Source organism: Penicillium longicatenatum, assembly GCF_028827895.1.
Source record: "Penicillium longicatenatum strain IBT 33135 chromosome Unknown contig_1_segment0_segment0, whole genome shotgun sequence".
Taxonomy (NCBI): Eukaryota; Fungi; Ascomycota; class Eurotiomycetes; order Eurotiales; family Aspergillaceae; genus Penicillium; species Penicillium longicatenatum.
Genome location: NW_026643119.1, coordinates 4,089,352 through 4,108,295, shown reverse-complemented (window position 1 = coordinate 4,108,295; position 18,944 = coordinate 4,089,352). Strand labels below are relative to the sequence as shown.

At 47.7% G+C, this 18,944-nt stretch overlaps 6 protein-coding genes across 6 annotated transcripts; 4 read left to right on the top strand and 2 right to left on the bottom strand.

Annotated features, from left to right (window-relative positions):
* Nucleotides 1-748: 748 nt before the first annotated feature.
* On the bottom strand, nucleotides 749-2,119 carry N7484_002308 (uncharacterized protein; the record flags this gene model as incomplete). Its single annotated transcript, XM_057112728.1, has 1 exon — nucleotides 749-2,119. The coding sequence occupies one exon, from the start codon at nucleotides 2,117-2,119 to the stop codon at nucleotides 749-751; it is 1,371 nt and encodes a 456-aa protein (XP_056977465.1).
* A 2,753-nt stretch (nucleotides 2,120-4,872) lies between these two features.
* N7484_002307 (uncharacterized protein) lies at nucleotides 4,873-7,182 on the top strand (the record flags this gene model as incomplete). Its single annotated transcript, XM_057112727.1, has 10 exons — nucleotides 4,873-4,998; nucleotides 5,051-5,120; nucleotides 5,182-5,229; nucleotides 5,307-5,409; nucleotides 5,469-5,710; nucleotides 5,769-6,089; nucleotides 6,166-6,212; nucleotides 6,365-6,575; nucleotides 6,633-6,972; nucleotides 7,041-7,182. 10 exons carry the CDS (start codon nucleotides 4,873-4,875, stop codon nucleotides 7,180-7,182), a joined length of 1,650 nt encoding a protein of 549 aa, XP_056977464.1.
* Nucleotides 7,183-8,004: 822 nt separating this feature from the next.
* N7484_002306 (endopolyphosphatase) lies at nucleotides 8,005-9,912 on the top strand (the record flags this gene model as incomplete). Its single annotated transcript, XM_057112726.1, has 2 exons — nucleotides 8,005-8,176; nucleotides 8,243-9,912. The coding sequence occupies 2 exons, from the start codon at nucleotides 8,005-8,007 to the stop codon at nucleotides 9,910-9,912; spliced, it is 1,842 nt and encodes a 613-aa protein (XP_056977463.1).
* A 1,520-nt stretch (nucleotides 9,913-11,432) lies between these two features.
* erg27 lies at nucleotides 11,433-12,476 on the top strand (the record flags this gene model as incomplete). The annotated part of the gene is made up of 1 exon (XM_057112725.1): nucleotides 11,433-12,476. One exon carries the CDS (start codon nucleotides 11,433-11,435, stop codon nucleotides 12,474-12,476), a length of 1,044 nt encoding a protein of 347 aa, XP_056977462.1.
* Nucleotides 12,477-13,971: 1,495 nt separating this feature from the next.
* N7484_002304 (uncharacterized protein) lies at nucleotides 13,972-17,334 on the bottom strand (the record flags this gene model as incomplete). The annotated part of the gene is made up of 5 exons (XM_057112724.1): nucleotides 13,972-14,125; nucleotides 14,180-14,539; nucleotides 14,596-17,067; nucleotides 17,118-17,150; nucleotides 17,207-17,334. 5 exons carry the CDS (start codon nucleotides 17,332-17,334, stop codon nucleotides 13,972-13,974), a joined length of 3,147 nt encoding a protein of 1,048 aa, XP_056977461.1.
* A 672-nt stretch (nucleotides 17,335-18,006) lies between these two features.
* N7484_002303 (RlpA-like double-psi beta-barrel domain-containing protein) lies at nucleotides 18,007-18,723 on the top strand (the record flags this gene model as incomplete). Its single annotated transcript, XM_057112723.1, has 2 exons — nucleotides 18,007-18,296; nucleotides 18,318-18,723. The coding sequence occupies 2 exons, from the start codon at nucleotides 18,007-18,009 to the stop codon at nucleotides 18,721-18,723; spliced, it is 696 nt and encodes a 231-aa protein (XP_056977460.1).
* Between the last annotated feature and the right edge of the window lie 221 nt (nucleotides 18,724-18,944).

Here is an 18,944-nt window from a genome sequence, read left to right as displayed (position 1 = left end):
GTAGTTGCAGTTCAGACAATAAACTACTTGATTTGATGTTTGAAATAATGCGACTTCGCTTGACTCAAGTCAACGTGCATCATAACGCTTAATTCGAGCCGGATGTACGACTTTTCATTTCTAGGAAAGAAAAGGCGCCGACTTAGGGTCACTTGCGAATCACTTTGACATTCCAGAATTACCTTGTTGATCATGTAGGTACCTGGGTATGTGCTCGATGACATTATTCACTCCGAATCTCAAATACTGCGCCTTACCTACTTACATCAGTATGTATGTACGCTGACTTTGAGACCCCCTGATCGATTGTATATTCTAATACTGCTTTTTGTCGGCACAAACCTTGCCACCTACCTGAGATTGCTAATAAATGAGGGACTGGCCTCTGCGATCCTAAGGCAATTTTAATACTTTCAAATATTGGAAAGTAGAGTAAACCTTGCACGTCTAAATCAACCATACTTAAATATTTGAGCGCGGTCAGTTAAATATAGTGGGCGGTATGAGAAGGCAGGGGAGGTTTCAAACTCAAAGTTCGCCAATGTACCGCTAAGGTGATGTTCAACTGCATAATGATGGTATTTAATTAACCTCCCGAAATTGAAACCAAAACTGACTTTTCAATATTCATAATGAGTTTGGCTGGGCTAAATGATGCGCGAAGTACACTTGGCCATCATCACTAAATGCACTTACTGACATCGAGTGATTTGAACTTAATAAAATATGACATCGATGTAGGAAAAGGTTAATAGGGGTGCTGCAGCTGCTTCTTGGTCGCAGGCTTCAGGAAACCTCCACCGTGCATCTTTCTGGTTGCTCCATTCAGCCACTGACTCCCTTTAGCACTGGAATCATAGTAAATATTATAGCCTTTAGTATGAATATTTGAGAAAGTCGTATCGGCATCAGTGAAATTCGTCAACACAGTGTCCCGAGTTAGAGTCCAAGAAGAGGTAGCATCAAGGGATACAGAGAAGTACGCTCTCTCATACCCAGAATACGCCGAGCCTGTCCACGAGGAGTGGTTGCCTAGGGTCCAGCTGATCGTGCTTCCATTATAGGCAACAAGATCTCCCGTCAGATTAGATTCGGAGACGGTGATGGTAGCTTCAGCAGGCGCAGTGGAGTCCGCAAAATATGTGAAGTCTTGTGTTACTTGCGAGTAATTGGCAGCAACCAGAATCCCCGACGTGGTATTGATTTGGGAACGCACGAGGCTTGCGCTGGCAATCACATTTCCAAACCACAAGCCGGCCCCATCCTCCGGCAGAACAGTGAGCCGAGAGCCCGTGAAGGTGACTGAGGACCCTGACTCACGGTCTCCCGAAGAGAATATAACGGCACCTGCAAGTAATCCGGCAGTGAGGTCTGAATCATGGATGTCTATTTGGGCGCCATCCAAAAATGCAACTGGAGCCTTTTGGGCATTTCCAATGACATTCTCAGCATAGACTGTCCCTTGCCCGTAAAATATGGCACTACCAATGCCGGCAGTATGGGCGACGGAATCATACACGTAGACATATCCTTTAGGACTGTCGCCGGCGAAGGATGAAGATCGGTATGCCCCCGAATAATGCCGAAGATTCTTGCCAACGACTGTTCCATATCCAGCAGCGTAGAGCCCGTGGGAGACAGGGCCAGAGCTATATAAAATCGAGTTCGAAACATAAGCGTATGAATTGTTACCGTAGACATATATATTAGCTGCTCCATTGTGAACAGTAACATTGACGTTATCCATATGGGCGACTGAAGTATTGGCCACATTAACTGCTGCATTCAATCCGTAGAAGCTAGCCTGGTACAGATCGGTCGAGTAGCCATGCTTAATAATAGTGGAGTCTGAGATGTTCACTTGTGATTCCTCAGTGATGACCACCACGCTAGTGTCGTTGGCTGAAACGGAGAGTGTCTTGTGAGAGATCTCCTTATCTTCGCCGCTGTAAACATAGGGACCAGTGATCTCATAGGCCTGATATGACAATGGTTGATAGTCCCAGTCTGCCGTGAGGGCGTCATCTGCCGCATCTGCTGAAAGATCTGCGTAGTCGCTAGGATCAACAATTGTGATTGTGGCTGCGCCCAGCGCCGCGAAAAGGATAAAATTCAACATGCCGACGCAATAGATCGGCGAAGTAGCTCTGATAACTCAAAAAAGCGGCTTGTTGACAAATCTGAGATAGAGTATCCATCAAGGACAACCGCCATACTTATATAGTTCAAAGCTCGAGACTGCACCCGAATTGTCCACATCTATTTCCAAGCAGCCCATAATTTCAGGGTTGATTAATCCGGCAGTCAAATCATTCGGAATCTCCCGAAATATCCCCATATTCCCTTCATAGTAAAGCTACCTAAGGCGTTTGCATGCACTTACCACTTCATCAAGAAAATCAATAATTGCCATGTGGAGCCGGTGGGGAACTTTGAAGTCCAAGCAAGTCTTTCTTGTGGAAATCACTTCAAAGGTAAGCATAACAGCTTTTGCGCCAATAGAAAGACACGTTTGGCCAACACTAAGTAGAATTTGGTTAGTTCTGTCCGTCGATTGCGTGTCTTGCGGGGTAAAGAAGAGAAAAATGTGGGGGAATACCTTGGGCTCTCTAGGGTTTGCTACAGCCCTCTCTCCAGGCTAGCTTGTCTTTATTGCACTTCTATAATCTACCCATATCATTATGATTTTCTGTGATTATCTCCATATCGGCTACATGTCATTCTGTTCAGCTTTCAACGTTGCTATGCACATATGCACTTAAAACTAGACGAAATCGTGGGCACGCCCTGCAAAGTGTATGTAATTTTTTTGGCGGCACATAGCTAGTAAGAAATAACACAAACCTAAATCATTGGACCTATAAGCGGAGGCGAGCCCTCGTTCTTCACTTTAAATGTGCTATTAGATCAAGGAGTAAGGTGGGGCCGAAAAATGAGTGTCCCAAAATCTCCGGAATCTTGTACTTATTCATCCCTACAATTCTTCTTCCGAGTGTGGAGGGCTTCGGATTGCAGGTAATGTGCAAAAACTTGCTTATACTGGTACCTGATAGCTATTAATTCCATAAGAAAAAAAAAACCAAGCCCTATTGTGGCGATGTAGCATTATAATATGAGAGGAGGGGGAGACAAGAAAAGGAAATATACATAATCTTGGAATAGCAAAGTCCTTTGGAAGGATGAACAACGAGTGGAAGTAAAGAATCACCTACGGCTGGAGTAAATAAAGAAACATGTATGACTAGGTTTCTCAGATGAAGCATTTAAGGAAGTTGACTAGGAAACTGACGTCCACACGCAAAATGCACGATTATTGAATAGGTAAAAGGTTGATCTACTGACTACAGGTTCTGGTCACGTATTGCACACACATCACGTGCTACCTTTTATCAAGGACTGGTAATCTAACTACTAAAAGGTGTAACACAAGTAACACAATGGGAGTATCCATTGATCCACTCGAGACTCCATGGCTAGAGACCGCTAATCAAACTCACGGTGTAGAGTTTTCTTACTACGAGAGCTGGGAATACAATAAGCTACAACCCGGTGAGCATTTCAGCCCAGGCTGCAGGTCATTCAAAGCGAAAGCAACCAAAAGCAATTGGTCAATCCAATGACTGTGGAGCTCACGTACCGAGGTACCTTGGCGATGGCGCCATCTCTAGACTGCCAAGATACCACTCGCTTACAAGAATGGGCATCGGTCGGGCGTGGTATTTTGGCATTCCTCGGAGAAGCCATGCTACCAAATTTGCAGCCCCCTTCCCCCCTGCAGCTCATTTTCCGAAGACTTTCCATCCTCTAGTCATTCTCAACGAACATATCACAATTCCTGGTAGCTAATTTATTCACTAGTCATAAGATTTTGGTTTGCTGATTGTGGCAACACGACCATCCACTGGGCAGTGCAGACGCTCGGTCGGAAAAGCCATGTGGCAAACCCGAGGGCAGTGTCTAGAATCCTGTGAAGGTCGGGCCGATGTAAAAGGAAAGTAAAATTGATATAGAATATGCTTTAAGCTCAGTCCAAAGTCTGGAGAAGACATAGTGTGGGGAAAGCACCCGTGGAGAATTCAACACGGAGGGATGCTCCGCGCTAACAAGGGCCCGATTCATTGGCGTTTGCCCAGCGCAAGGGATTCGAAAATGACAGGGCTAAGATTGCGGATTTAGCAAGTCGATCATGATCCACAGTACGACCCTTAAAATAATGAAGCGAAAGTGCAGAAGACTCGAAACAATTCTAAGGTTGAAGCAAACCGTTAAATGACCTTGCATGTTGGTGATGCAGAACTCCTTTTTTGTTGCATGACTTGGCCCGCATTAGTGTATTAACCATCTATGCTATAGGAATAGATCCCAGGAATTAAATTACCCAATAACACATTTCAAACAGTAATCCCAAATTAGCATCCAGGAAAACCATAGATGAATCAGGTCCGAGCTGCGCAGTTTCTCGTTCTGATAGCAGCGGGATGCAGGGCCGATGTTCCAGATACCAAGTCCTGAATCTTTTCGGGTCACGGCAGGCGGCTTTTGGTTCTATCGAGTATGGGCTCACTGGGGAATCCGCCGATTCCTATCGGGATACGGAGCTGCTCGTGCACGCCACCGGTTGGCGTCCTGTATTTGCTACTAGGGTCCATGAGTCTGGGGTCACACGGTAATCAGCCTCTGGGGAACTGCAAATGCGGTTAGCGCTGCACATGAAATTAAATTTGAGGGCGGTTCGAGCTGACGCCCCAGATCGCGTGTTATAAGAATCCGAAGCTGTCCCACCTTGAGGTATTCTTGTGCCACGCGGAAATCTGAGATCATTCGGTCCAACTGGAAAGTCTAAAATCTCAGGATCAATTATAGGCATTCGATATGTCGGACTCCAAGCAGGAAGAGGTACACGGTATCTCCAGTGTGGTCGAGGACACTCCGCAGGTCATTGCTGGATATGGTGAATCCGCCAAGAGAGACGGTGCTAAGACACAAACCGTCCGCAACGTGAGTATTGACATGAAATTCTACTTTGTCTGCACAACTGATTTCGTCGCAGGCCGAGCTTTTTGCTGCTATCAAGGAGACTAAAATTGAGCGATGGAGCAAAACTTCCATCCATTTGTACTGTGAGTTTGGCCGAACATACCCTCTCACTGCTCTTTCTCGTGTTTCTAACAATCATCTTAGTCTGTATTTTTGTGGCCTTCCTCTGCGCCTGCGCCAACGGATATGATGGTACGTACTCGATGATCCTCGCACCCGGCATCAACCCACAGTGAATCTAGAGCGATGTTAACGGAAATATTGGATAGGTTCCTTGATGGGATCGGTCCTGGCGATGAGCCACTACCAGGATGTTTTCAAAACCGGATTGACAGGCGAAAAGGTCTCTGTGGTTACTTCGCTATACACAGTGTAAGTTTGGATTGCGGATGCTCAAAGATGGGGTTTCGCTCACACAGTACAACTTCCAGTGGATCCATCGTCGCTACCCCATTCAGTGCGGTCATCTCTGACAAACTCGGTCGTCGCAAGTGTATGTTCGTCGGTGCTTGGGTGATTATCGTTGGCTCAATCGTCATTGCAACCGGTATGACCTTGGCTCAGTTTGTGGTTGGTCGTTTCATCCTTGGTGTTGGAATTCAAATCATGGTTGTGTCTGCCCCTGCATATGCCGTTGAGATTGCGCCGCCGCACTGGCGTGGACGTGCTGTTGGTAAGTTTTAGTTCATCCAGTTGTACTAATCATTTGGTTCAGCTCTGACTGGAGACAGGTTTCTACAACTGTGGTTGGTTCGGAGGCGCCATTCCCGCTGCGGCAATTACCTACGGCACAAACCAAATCAACAGCAACTACCAGTGGCGCATTCCGTTCATTTGCCAGTGTTTTGCGTGTATCTGTGTCATATTCTGTGTGTGGTTCATCCCCGAGTCACCCCGATGGCTCATCGCCCAGGGACGAGAGGAAGAGGCCGCCGCCTTCCTTACCAAGTATCACGGCAATGGAGATCCTAACGCGCGTCTTGTTCGTCTGGAAATTGAGGAGATGAAGGAAGGTATTCGAATCGATGGTATTGACAAGAGATGGTGGGATTGTACGTGTTTTCTTTTCTTTCTGATCAATCGTCCTTGCAGAAAACGCGACTAACAACGTACTTCACATTTCAATAGACCGCCCTTTCATCACCACTCACAGCGGTCGATGGAGATTTGCGCAGGTAAGTAAAGCAATGAGCTGTTTTCCTTTTCCACCTCAAAAAGCCATACACCCTCACTCCCCCGCCCCAACGCATCTATTGATCAGCATCAGTCCTGACACCCACCTCAAAACTTCTGCATCAAATCTACTCTCACTAACTATGCGCTCAAGGTTATCATGATCAGTGTTTTCGGGCAATGGTCAGGAAACGGCCTAGGTTATTTCAACTCAACCATCTTCAACGTCCTGGGATATAAATCTAGCTCGATGCAGCTGCTCCTCAACCTGATCAACCAAATCATCTCCGCTATTGGTGCCGGAACTGCAGTTTGCCTGACTGATCGGATGCCACGTCGTCCAGTCCTTATCTGGGGTACTCTGGGTGAGTTCGAAACCATGATTGACATCATCAGATCCGGAATTCACTGACTCTTGCCAGCTTGTGCTATCACCATGGCCATCAACGCTGCGATCTCTCTGCCAATCGCGAGTACGGGAAGTATCAGCGCTACCAAAGGTCAAGCTGCTTTGGCATTCTATTATCTATTCAACGTTGTTTTCTCTTTTACCTATACACCACTGCAGGGTGTGGTACCCGCCGAGGCACTGGAGACCACCACTCGTGCCAAGGGTCTGGCTTTGTCTGGCTTCATGGTCAGCTCGATCAGTTTCATCAGTCAATTCGCGTCGCCAATTGGACTAGGCAACATCTCCACGAACTATTTCTGGATCTTCGTTGGATGGGACTTGGTTGAGGTTGGCTTTTGGTACTTCTTCTGGTAAGCGAAACCACAAATTTGTCCCGTACTAATCCTGGGAAATTTTGTGGCTGACAATTGTGAAATAGTGTCGAATCGCAGGGCCGTACTCTCGAGGAGCTTGAGTGGGTCTACCAGCAGCCTAACCCGGTCAAGGCTTCGCAGAACCTGGACAAGATCGTTGTGCAAGAGGATGGCACTGTTACTGAGAAAATCGAAGCTGATGCTTAAGCTTGAGATCATTGGCATATGCCATATGTGTAACCCAAGGCTCGCACAAGCATTGGCATTGAAAGATGACCGTTGGGGGTTGTCACACCTGAGCCGCGGGTGACCTCCCAAGGTTTTTTGAGCCTGGTCACTGTGGTGATCTCCACTTTTCGTTTCCAGTCGAGCATTCTCGGGTACTCCGTAGTTGTGGAAGATATGATATTCAAATGTTTTTAATAATTTACAGGTGTGCCATTCTAATACCATTCGAATGCACATTGAGTTAATACCACGTTGAATCCCTGAAAACCTTATCTCTGCCCGAATTTTCACGCGTGCAAGGGCTTAACCTTATTTACGTGACACGAACAGAGTCACTGCACAATTGTTTACCCTAAAATTCAAACAGGGCTGTTAAAGATGAAATCACACTAGGCCAATACTGGTTGTTGAGCACGAGAGCAATATTCGCATCTAACCATTTTCTCACTAGTAATGGAAGTGGTAGTGTTTTCTTGACAAGGTCCTCAAACACGTGTGTGAATGCTCTCCGACCATTGGGTATGAGCACCCAAATCGTCGATCCCCCCACAGAATATCTCAAGGGAAGTATACTCAGTGAATTAGGCTGGAAAATTTGAACATACCCCTCCTGAAATATTATCTTTAAAAGAGCCTGCTTCCTTCCAAACCGTTCTCTGCGTTCAGTTGACAGGAACTTACTAAGCAGTCCCGGCTGGTGCTTCATCCGAGATCTTATCGCGGCAGGTCACGTCACTCCGCGGGATATCTCCGAAAAGAAAAGTATCTGCAATCGATGCAACAGGATCAGTCTGCACAACGATGCGGTCACCCGTCTTGCTGCTGAATCTGTTGGCAGGCGCGATCAAGGCTGTCCCGCTAGACCAGCAGCCGCTAGGCGATTCTCATATTGAAGAATTCCATGATGCAGCGCAGTTGCCAATGACAGGCGCATCCGCTCCTGGCTTGCATGGTCGTTTTCTTCACATCACTGGTACGTGGAGGTTTTTGGATCGCTGCTTGGATCCACCGTTAAGATACTGATTTTGACTTCTACTAGATTTCCATCCCGACCTATACTACCGATACCACGGCGCGAGCGATGACGGGAGCTGCCACAATGGCAAGGGTGATGCGGGATACTTTGGAGCCGAAGGCTCGGACTGCGACTCACCCTTGACACTGGTGAACGAGACATTCCGTTGGATAGAGCAGAACCTGAAGGATGATATTGATTTCGTGATCTGGACGGGCGACTCGGCCCGCCACGACAATGATGAGCGCATCCCTCGAACTGAAGAGGAGATCCTCGAATTCAACAAATTCATGGCCGACAAATGGGTGGAGATGTACGGTGTCCGGGAGAATGATGTTGGCACGAGGGGTGTTCCAGCTGTGAGTGTCCCTGTCGTGCCCACTTTTGGCAACAACGACATCGCGCCGCACAACATCTTCATGGATGGACCCAATAAATGGACAAGGCGATATTCAGACCTTTGGCGCCACTTTATCCCGGAGGACCAGCGCCATAGCTTCGTCGAGGGTGGATGGTTCACTTCCGAGGTCATCCCTGGCAAACTGTCTGTCATCAGTTTGAATACCATGTATTTCTTCGACTCCAACAGTGCGGTAGATGGATGCGCAGATAAGTCAGAGCCTGGATATGAACATATGGAATGGTTGCGGATCCAATTAGAACTTTTACGCTCTCGCAAGATGAAGGCTATTCTGATGGGCCATGTCGCGCCCGCCCACTCGAGTCAGAAGGCCAGCTGGGATGAGACTTGCTGGCAGAAGTATACTCTGTGGATGAACCGCTATCGTGACGTTGTGGTGGGATCCGCTTATGGACATATGAACGTCGACCATTTCATGCTGCAGGATAGTCATGATGTCGACTTCGAGTTCCTGGCGGATAAGACCACCAGCGAACGGGTGGGAATCCAGTCCAAGACAGACTACCTTAGCTCTTTACGATCGGACTGGGCAGATCTTCCATCCCCACCCTCCGGAGTATTTGATGATTACGACTCATCAACCGTCGATTCCCAGAAGAAAGGGAAAAAGAACAAAGACAAGGATCGGAAAGACAAGAAAGACAAGAAGAAGGAGAAAAAGCGACAGAAATTTTTGAAGAAGATTGGAGGCCCATGGGCTGAGCGATATAGTGTGTCACTGGTTTCGCCCAGTGTGGTACCGAACTACTTTCCTACGCTTCGCGTGATTGAATACAACATCACCGGCCTAGAAAATGCATCTGGGAGCGATTTCGTGGACTCTGCAGCATTGACAGATTCCAATCCCGAGCAGGACTCACCAGAAATCTTGAAAAAGAAGAAGGGTAAGAAGAAGCCCGACTTCAAGGTGCCTGATGCACCATCTCCCGCTAGCCCACCAGGACCTGCCTACTCTAATCAGCCCCTCACTTGGCTGGGTTACACTCAATACTTTGCCAACATCACCCATGCGAATGCACAGTATGCATCTGGCAAAAGGGACGCCCACATTCACTATGAAGTCGAGTACAATACTGGAGATGATGTGTATCAGATGAAAGATTTGACTGTGCGGAGCTTTTTCCAGCTGGCCGTGCGTATCGCAGAGCAAGGCGAGGTGGCTAATGGGGTTGGTATCGCCAAAAAGGTGAATAAGGCTTGGGGCGCCTTCCTTGCCCGTGCATTCACCGGGTTTTTTGATGTGGATGATTTGAAGGATCAGCTGGAATCATGATTATGAGAGGGTCTTGCATTGATTGCATAGATGGAGATCCATGCATTCACGGTGTTCTTATTTTTATTTTATTTTTAGAATACAGTGTAGAATAGGCATTACAAGTGTATTATTGAAATTACAGCTCGACATCATTCTAGCGGTGTACTTCTCCGCCAGGCATCGGTAACCGCGGTATCCTACGTCCCAAACCCCCAAATCTTGACATCTAGATTCTAACCCATCCCTTGAACCCTGTCCAACAAATAGCCTGCATAAATCGACCAGTCATTCCCTTGACCTGTCACAATGCTCAAATCATACTCCGTGAAGTGATTGTGATCGCGACCACGTCAATCTACATAGGGCGGGTACAGGTATCGAATACCCCCACCCTGGGTACCAAATGCCAAATCATGCCACGTTGGCAAAAGTTACTTGTACCTGAAAGCCCGACCAGCGGACTCTGGATTAATTTAATCCAAAGCGAACGGTCCAATTGGGCCGAAGTTGCACAATCCTAGCCGCTGCCACGTAGCGCGCCTCAATTTCCACCCGGGGCGGACTTGCTTTGGACCTAGTCCGTGCATGCAAGACAGCGCATCCTAAGAAATTAGTCTGGGGCGGCTGGGATCCTCGCCACTTGCATCGCCAATTGGGCATTTGCCTCCAGTCGATCGCTTCACAGTTCGTATCAATGCCACGGTCCAATGGCTGGTAGAAGCTGTAGCGATTGGGTATGTGAGTCGAGAATACGATTTGGGTCGATATCCCAGCAAAACAGGACTAGTAACAAATACGAATGATGTACATTACTCGCCCCATCATCTTTATCATTGTGCGTCATATCAAGAGGCTCGGCCCTTGCTTTAAATATTTTTCTTGTTCCCCTTGTCTCCCGTTGAACACTTCCGTGCTCCAAATTTCCCCGCACGGAAGTTGTGCGCTGTCAACAATCGCCAATTTCAAGACTCAAACCCCCTTGCCACACGATGCGTCAGAACTCTTCTCTCGATCAGTTTTCTTTTTTCTTCAACTGTGCCTTGCGTTGCTAGCGGTACTGCACCATCGAACCCGTCCCTTACCCAAGAAGAGAATCCGATCGGCGCTGTGATACGACACGGCCTGCATTCGATAATATTGGGCATTGTTACATCGGGGAGCTTCGATTGCGGGTGTTTTGGTGGGATTCGATTCATTGGTGGCTCGATTGTGTTACTCTAGGGTTTTTGGTTCGGGGACCTGAACCTTACAGATCGACCGGCTCGGTATACGCGAAAAAGTGGTGGAATTGGTTGGGTTGCGCATCGCACAGATCTATCAGACTTGCCGAGCTCCGTTCGGGGCGATTGGCTAGCCTCTCACTATACGCGCGTGGCTGGAGCATGCTGTACGCGCTGCGTTTGAGGGTCGTTTGAAGCTTCGTTTGCGCATTAGCTTCCTAGGTAAGCTTGTCTCTTCCTTATTCCGGCTCTTCCCAACTTTTAGTCACCCTTATACTTGGTTTCGACGATGCACCCAGTTCAAAACATTCCTAGCAAATGACTAATTGTATCGATAAGGAGGTTGTCGCCTCCGCCTCTTTGGCTTTATGGATGGCCTCCTCAGAAGTGGACCAGAAGGCCTTGGGCAATTTTGCGGCCGCAACGGCCCTCGAAAACCCACTGCTGTCCGCAATGCTATATAAAGTCCTCGGGGCATCAGTCATGCTGTCAAAGAAGCTCCTTCGCGCTCGAAGACTACGCCGATTAGATACAACCCGTGAAACCAAATCACTCCAGCTCTACCACCATATCATCTGGTTATCCCGCGAGGGTCTGTTCATTTTAGAAGGATACATCCTCCCAATGGTGTCCCCTTACGTCGAATTAAAGGTGTTGTCATACAAACTTCGCGCCTCATTTTACCACATCGTCGTCCTATTTCACAACAGACCTGTCATTCAACCACCAGATTCCCAACCACCCCCAAACCTAAAGCATGACTCTATATACGGTCCAGACTCCCTGATAGCCCTCCGCGCTTTTGAATCACAAAACAAGACGCGGCACCCACCAGGCCTGGAACCACTGCAACCAGTCCAACCCCTCTCCTCTTTCCTCCTCCCACCACTCGACTACACGGCCACCGCAACAGCATGCTTCACGCACGCCGCACTACTAGCGGATAAACTCCTCCCAGGCTCACATCCTCTCCGCTTATCCGTCAAACTGGAATACGCCGCATACCTGTACGACTGTCTGCAAGATCCAATTGCCTGTCGTCGGCTCGCCAAACGCGCAATCGCAGATGTGTATAACGCGCAAGAAGGCATGGACGACGAGAGCTTTGAAGACGCGGCTGAGATCGTTGGTGTTCTTGGGAAAATGGTGAAGCGTGGTGGGAAGGCTGGTAGCAGTACGGCTGCTAGTAGTGTTTCCCGTGGAGATATGTCGCGGAGCCGGAGTAGTCGCAGCCTTTCACATTTGGATGCGAGTATTCCGACAACTGTTTCTCCTATTCCGGTTACCAAGACTACACCTAATCCTTCTACGACTGCTATGGAACCTGCGGTGCCCAATGTGACTATGATGAATCCGATTTGATGTTGATGTTTATATTTCTTATGTTTTCTTATGCTTATATTTTCATGGAGTCACGATAGAAAAGCTGATGACAGCACTGTTCTTATTTTTATCGTTATCTCATCCTATTTTTTTTCTCTGGTGTGGGTTTCTCGCTTGCTTGCTTGATAATCCAAGTTGTGTGTATATAATGAATCATTTATTTTCAGCTCCAATCGCAGCGTGGAAGTCACGATCTGTGAATTGAGTATTCCTAAAAAGCTCATTATATCAACACAACGGAACTTGCAAGGAAAACGTTAGGAGGAGAAATAAATTATAGCCAGCTTGGGTTCTCAATAACTCTCTGGAAACATCGATGTCGGAGAGAAAAAGGTTGAAGGTGCAACAATGCTTAATATACGTAAAAAGCACCACCATCGAAGGGTAACTCCAATCCATGTCAATGTCAGTGCTCAATAAAATCAAATGCCCTTTCAATGTGATCATAATGAAATCATCGTCCCCACTGCCAACTACTTGAAACCATCACTGGCCATAAGTTCGATCACGCTGTGCGCCTAAAACTTCCATTTATGATCCCTGTAGATATACTGATGCAAACAGCATCATCTACCAGTCCATGGGCCTCAAGGTAAATGGGCGCGAGGCTTAAAATGGTCGAATTAACGAATCGCCTCTCATAAACGCCCATCCAAATCGGGCAGAGCCGCATTGCCTATCGTTACACCAATGATCGGCCTGTACACTAGCATGTAAAAGCGAATTTTGAGATTTTGCAGCTTTCCAAGGTAATATTACACCAAGAAGAGGGTAGAAGAAGGAGCCCCGGATTCCTGAATGTTGATCATGATTACAACGGTCGAGTGGTTCCCCACGAGCTGGGGAGAGTTTAGCGTACCCCGGGCTGAAGCCATGTGGCACCATGGGGCGCATTACCGATCGATACTCATGCGAAAGACTGTCAACTTTTAGTTCTTTCTAGGGTTATTGTATCACATGACGGGGTCTGAGTGTCGGATGTGTTTGCTGTGTTGGATTGGTTTGCATAAACATCAGTCGTGGCGTAAACCAGTTTTAACTTCGAGGCGGGGGTTTCGACTCAGAAGACGGAAACCAAAATAATGTGGCCATGTAAACTTAAGGCGATATTCAAAATACAAGTATTAAATGTTTATAGTTCGCCTTCTCTTTGTTCATTCGCTTCTCAACAGACCGGGCAACAATCTGCCTACGAGCTCCACTACGCGAACCCCGTAGATCCAAAAGCCGAAATTTTATTTTCCTTCAAATAAGTTCTTTCATCAATTTACAAGGGCAAGCACGATTTGGCTGGGATTCTTGGTTCGTGTGTCAATGAGGTAGCTGTTTTTGGTATTATTTGAGCTGCGGTAGCTGAACAGAGAAATGACCTCGGGAATCATACATATCTGAATCAAGCACAAGGTTCACTTGGCTTTATGCTATGTGCATACGCGAGAATGAAGATTATGTACATCTATGATCAATAGATACTTCAATCCGCTTTGTCGCGGTCGGCGGCCTGGGTTTCATTAACTGAAACTCGTGACGGAGCTCGAGATGTCATTCTAGAGTGCGTCATTCTCGCATCTGTTGTGCTGACGGCGTGGAAAGAGAAATCAAGTTCCCCAACAAGGCCTTTTACATGCCTGAAAAGAGAAAAATTAGCATTCAGTGTACCAAAAAAGGTAGTTGGAACATACCGCATGAGTCTTTCCACATCTCCTACTATACAGCGAGTGGAAATTTGCAAGACGGCGAATGCTGCGAAGCCTGGCTCGGCAATGTGCTTGATACTTAAAATATCTTTGTCCAAAGCCTCAAGTCGCTTAGAAAAGCTGTAGGGTCGTGGAGTCTTGAGGTACGGAGGCAATGGCTGGCGATTGGTAATGCTAGCCGACAGAAGACACAACAGGGATGTCACTTCGTGTGTAGTGACCTTGGCGTTACTGACTAGACGCCGGAAGTCGTGCATCCAAACTGATCCTGATTCGTCGTCGTCATCATTAAGACGCATTAGGGTGTCTGATGCGTACCCGAGTAAACTGAGGTAGCTCACAATGCTACAAGGGCGTATCAGCAATGGGGACCATGAATAAGAGATAAGGAAATAACCAACTTTTCAACGCAGACAATAATCGAGTCGTACTGCTGCTTGGGAAACCTTCCACCGATAGGAACCTCCCACGTCAAGAACTCGGAGTAAGTTCGCAGACTAGCCAGCATGAGCATCTGCTTCGAGAAGACCTTGTTCCGAGCCTTTTCTAACTTGCGGCCGGCCGAGGTTTTCAACGAGATGTCACCTTCATCACCACGGATACGAGCAGATAGCGTCTCGTGAATAATAGAGTAATAATTGGCCAGCAGATATAGAGACGCTCCAAGACTCTGTCGGAGCACCGAGTGTTCTGAGATGGGGTATGGGAAAAACGTCCAGATGAATGCCACGAAGATACCACCACTCACCGCAGCTAGACGGTATGGCGCCAGCTCATAAATAGGATAATAGGCTTGCCCATTCGAGGTTGCGACTTCTTTCCCGACTTTTCGGACAGAGAGCTCGTATCCGATAATCATGGTTGTTGTGACAACGCTGATGAGTCCAACGACGCGGAACCGGAATAACTTGACTGGAATGTAGAAGCCAATTGAAACGAAGATGAACAGGAACACAATGATGCCTGGTGTCTTTTGGTCGGGTATATACCAAATCAGCAGACTGACTACCATCGCAATGGTGGTACCGATGATTCGAAGCACAAAGCTGAAGATACTCTGTCCCGATGTAGGTGACATGCTCAGATTGACCATTATCATGGCCCACACTAGACGCTGCTTGGTAAAAAAGTGCTGCGTGGGGTGCAAGAAAGAAATGACTGCAATGGTCATCGTAGCACAAGCAACACGAAACCCGTATGATGATTCGAAGGAGCGAAGAAACCTTGGGAGTACTCGAAGCTTATCACCCACCTTCTGGAAGGCATTGGATGGAGGCAGATGTTCGGGGTCTTTTCGTCTTCGGTATGCCTCGCCAAGTTCCAGAGAACTGCTTTGTGTATGGATATCTCCCAAATGATCCTCTTCATGATCAGGAGCACTCATGAACGTTTTCGCCCATTTAAGTGATCGCTTGGACCCTGGTATAATGAATCTCATCCGTAGTAGCTTTCCTTTCCTAGCAACGCCATCCGCGTAATGCACAAATTCAAGAACAGTCTGACCCGTGGAGTACAGAAGTTGCTCCATATAGAGGAAAAGGTACAACTGGCGACGACTCCGGTCTTGATACGAAGCGGATGCATCGAAGAAATCGCCCTTCAAGCTGTCAACAGGTGGATGATCAAAAAAGTCAGACGGCAGAGAAATCCCTTTCTCTTCTGCCCATGTTTGCAAGGCAATTTTCTTTGCACTCCGGAATTCTTTCAACCTTTGCTCATAGTGTTCCGCAAATCCCTTGTCGCCGGGTGCCATGTTACCGGCAGAGGCCTCCACGTCCTTCTCATCCTCCTCTGCGCCCTCACTACCAGTGGATGTCACAGCCACTCTCTTTGGGCGCTTTGCTAGATGGAGAACATAGGAAGTATGAAGCAACCCCTCGTCGATCGTCTGTATCATCGTCGCAAAGGGGTCGTGCACCGCCCTCATAATATCATTCCAATCCCTGACAACCTGTTCACGAACATGAGCAGGAATAGGTTCATCATTTTCATTAATCGGCTCATTCCACGAGTTAAACTCGGAGAGACGTTGAAAGAGTTCCACTAGAAAGGATAATCCCACCACAGGAACCATGATTTGGCGCAAGTGACGAAAGATGGACTGGATGTCATCTGGCCCAAGTTTCCCAAGCGCGAACTCTCTTTTGGCGAAAGTCAGATCACCGTGGAGTTTCGCATGAAGATCGGTAATTCCCCGGACCGCGCTACGGATGGCTTCCGCCTCGGGGCTGTACACTTTGCCTTTCTTTCCCCATTTCTCTTGGTGTGAATCGTACGTCTCCGCTCGGCCAAACATGTCGTCCCTTTCCAGAGACTCAAAGTATACAGCGTGAGCGCTCAATGCTGTGCGGAGGCTACCAATATACCCACCCATTTGTTTGAACACCGCTTTTCGCGAAGTCATAGGAAAGACAAAAAGTGATACTCCACTTGACAAGGCCAGTCCGGTGAGACAGGTTTTCAGCAATTTGACCACAAGCGCGATCGCAGAAGTCATGCTAGCTTCCTGTGGGGCATAGATCGACGAGACATTGGCGAAGATCGAATAGAGAACAACTGGAAATTGAAATTGCGGGAACTTGGCCCGGAACGCGTGGACGAGCCAAATCTGGAAAAAGAGCCAAACCCCACTGACTGCTGATGCCGATGAATTGTACGCCGAAGTCGTTCCTGTTTCGGTGTGCTGCCGTGCCTTGACACTGGAGTACATGGTCAACAAGGCCAAGCAGGCTGCTATGCAGACGGCTAAGACATCAAAGATCATCATCTGGATGAATTTTGCACGAGGCATGATAGCAAATCCAAAAATTGACACAATGGCCATAAGGTAGCCGAGTGTCGTGTATTCATCTGCCACATCTGTGGCTTGGTATCTGATTCAAGAGTCAGATGCCAAACATATTAACCAAGTGGATCTACTTACATGGCGACCGCGATTGTAGGAGCCAATCCGCCTCTAATTTCAGATTAGCAATCGTTCCTTGTTCAGTGAGTCGATAAGCCATAGCGTACTTCATCATCAGAATAAGAGTCTGCCGATCCAACCCAATTTTCTGCCATATCTTCTTCATTCGTCCCCCAAATGTGACTTTTTCCTTTTTGGTGGCTTGTGTGTCGCGGCGCGATAATGTCTGACTCATCGATGCGTCTGATTGTCTGGTATTAGTGCGAGACGTCATAATTGCAGCTAGCGCGATGCGACCGCGTCCGTTGCGACTGTCAGATATCCACTCAAATGCGCACCGTCCCACTTATGCATATCGCATACAATGCGGTTTCTTGTCTGTGAAGCGTCAGGGCGCGTTAGCTGCAGGGCAAACAAGGAGGGCGGAAGACGGAGCGCGGAAAGCGGAAGAGGTTTGAGGGGGTGAATTGTGACTCGAGTGGGATCCACGTTTTTGAGTGGGGCCGATCTTTTTGGCCCGTTGCGGGGAATTTAGCTGCGTAGGATAAGTCGTGCATTTCTTTATATGTCCATGAGGGAGGTGGCGATGCCGTGGAAATTGGCAGTATTTTCCCATTCGATCGGGATCAATGTCAAAGAAAGTTGTGGAAGCCAGTAGCCAATAGCCACTTATGTATGTCTTATCGCAATCGCTGTCTCATCGGATTCTAAATGAACCGGCGCTAAAATGAGCCCCTGAAAACCCTTAACAAACAAGCTTCTTTCTCTCTCCACAGTTCTGATGACCCTGTGTCTTCTCTACATCTGACACTGTAGCGCATTGAACGTCCCACCGTTATGCATCGCTCGCAAGAAATAAACGGCAGAGAAGGAAAATACCTTCACTGACTCTACAGCATAACTCATGATGACCGAGAATACAACCGGCACACAAGATGCGCCCACCAGGCAGACCTCAATGCCAAAGCGCAAGCCAGTCCCGGTCCCAGTCACATCTGCGACCGTTCCTGATATTCCGACCGACACAAATGACGTTGCTGGCGATCAAAAAAGGAAATGGCCCTTGGTTGGACTGATAATCATCTGGTGGACATCCCAGAAACGATCACGAAAGCTTCTTATCATCGGCGCCACCGTCACCATTCTTCTAATCGCGATAATAATCGGTCTCGCTGTCGGACTTACTGTGGGCAAGAAGTGAGTTGCATGACCTTCTAGCCTAGCGACCGACATGCTGACCTTGGAACGAAGCAAAAAATCCAAACTTCCCTTGCCGACTTCCAATGGAGGTCCATACTCTGGAGACCTGACATACTATGACCCAGGCCTTGGGGCATGCGGCGATACCAATACAGCCTCCGAATTGATTTGCGCGGTTTCCCATATCGTCTTTGATGCGGCGTCGACGAGCTCAAATCCCAATGACAACCCTCTATGTGGATTGAAGATTCGGATTCGCCGTGATGGGCAAAGTGTAGATGTTACTGTCGTCGATAGATGCGTTGGGTGTGAAAAGACTGATCTTGACGTCACCGAGAAGGCATTTGAGCAAGTTGCGAATATACCTCAAGGAAGGGTGACTATGGAATGGGCGTGGCTAGAGAAATCACCCGTGGACGCTTGATGTGTCACTATCTAAAATTATGTAAGTAGAACGGACCGAGTCAGGAATGCCATGTGATATGATTCTCATTTGGTCACGATATAGAGAATTGATAATTGTACACTGGTTTTACTATTTGTACACACCAGGAAAAGGTCATGCCCTTTTGAGTTATGGCCTCTCCTCTTAAATCATGGCCACATGAAAAACAGTCATGGCCTCATCTTCCCTCTGCCTATGAT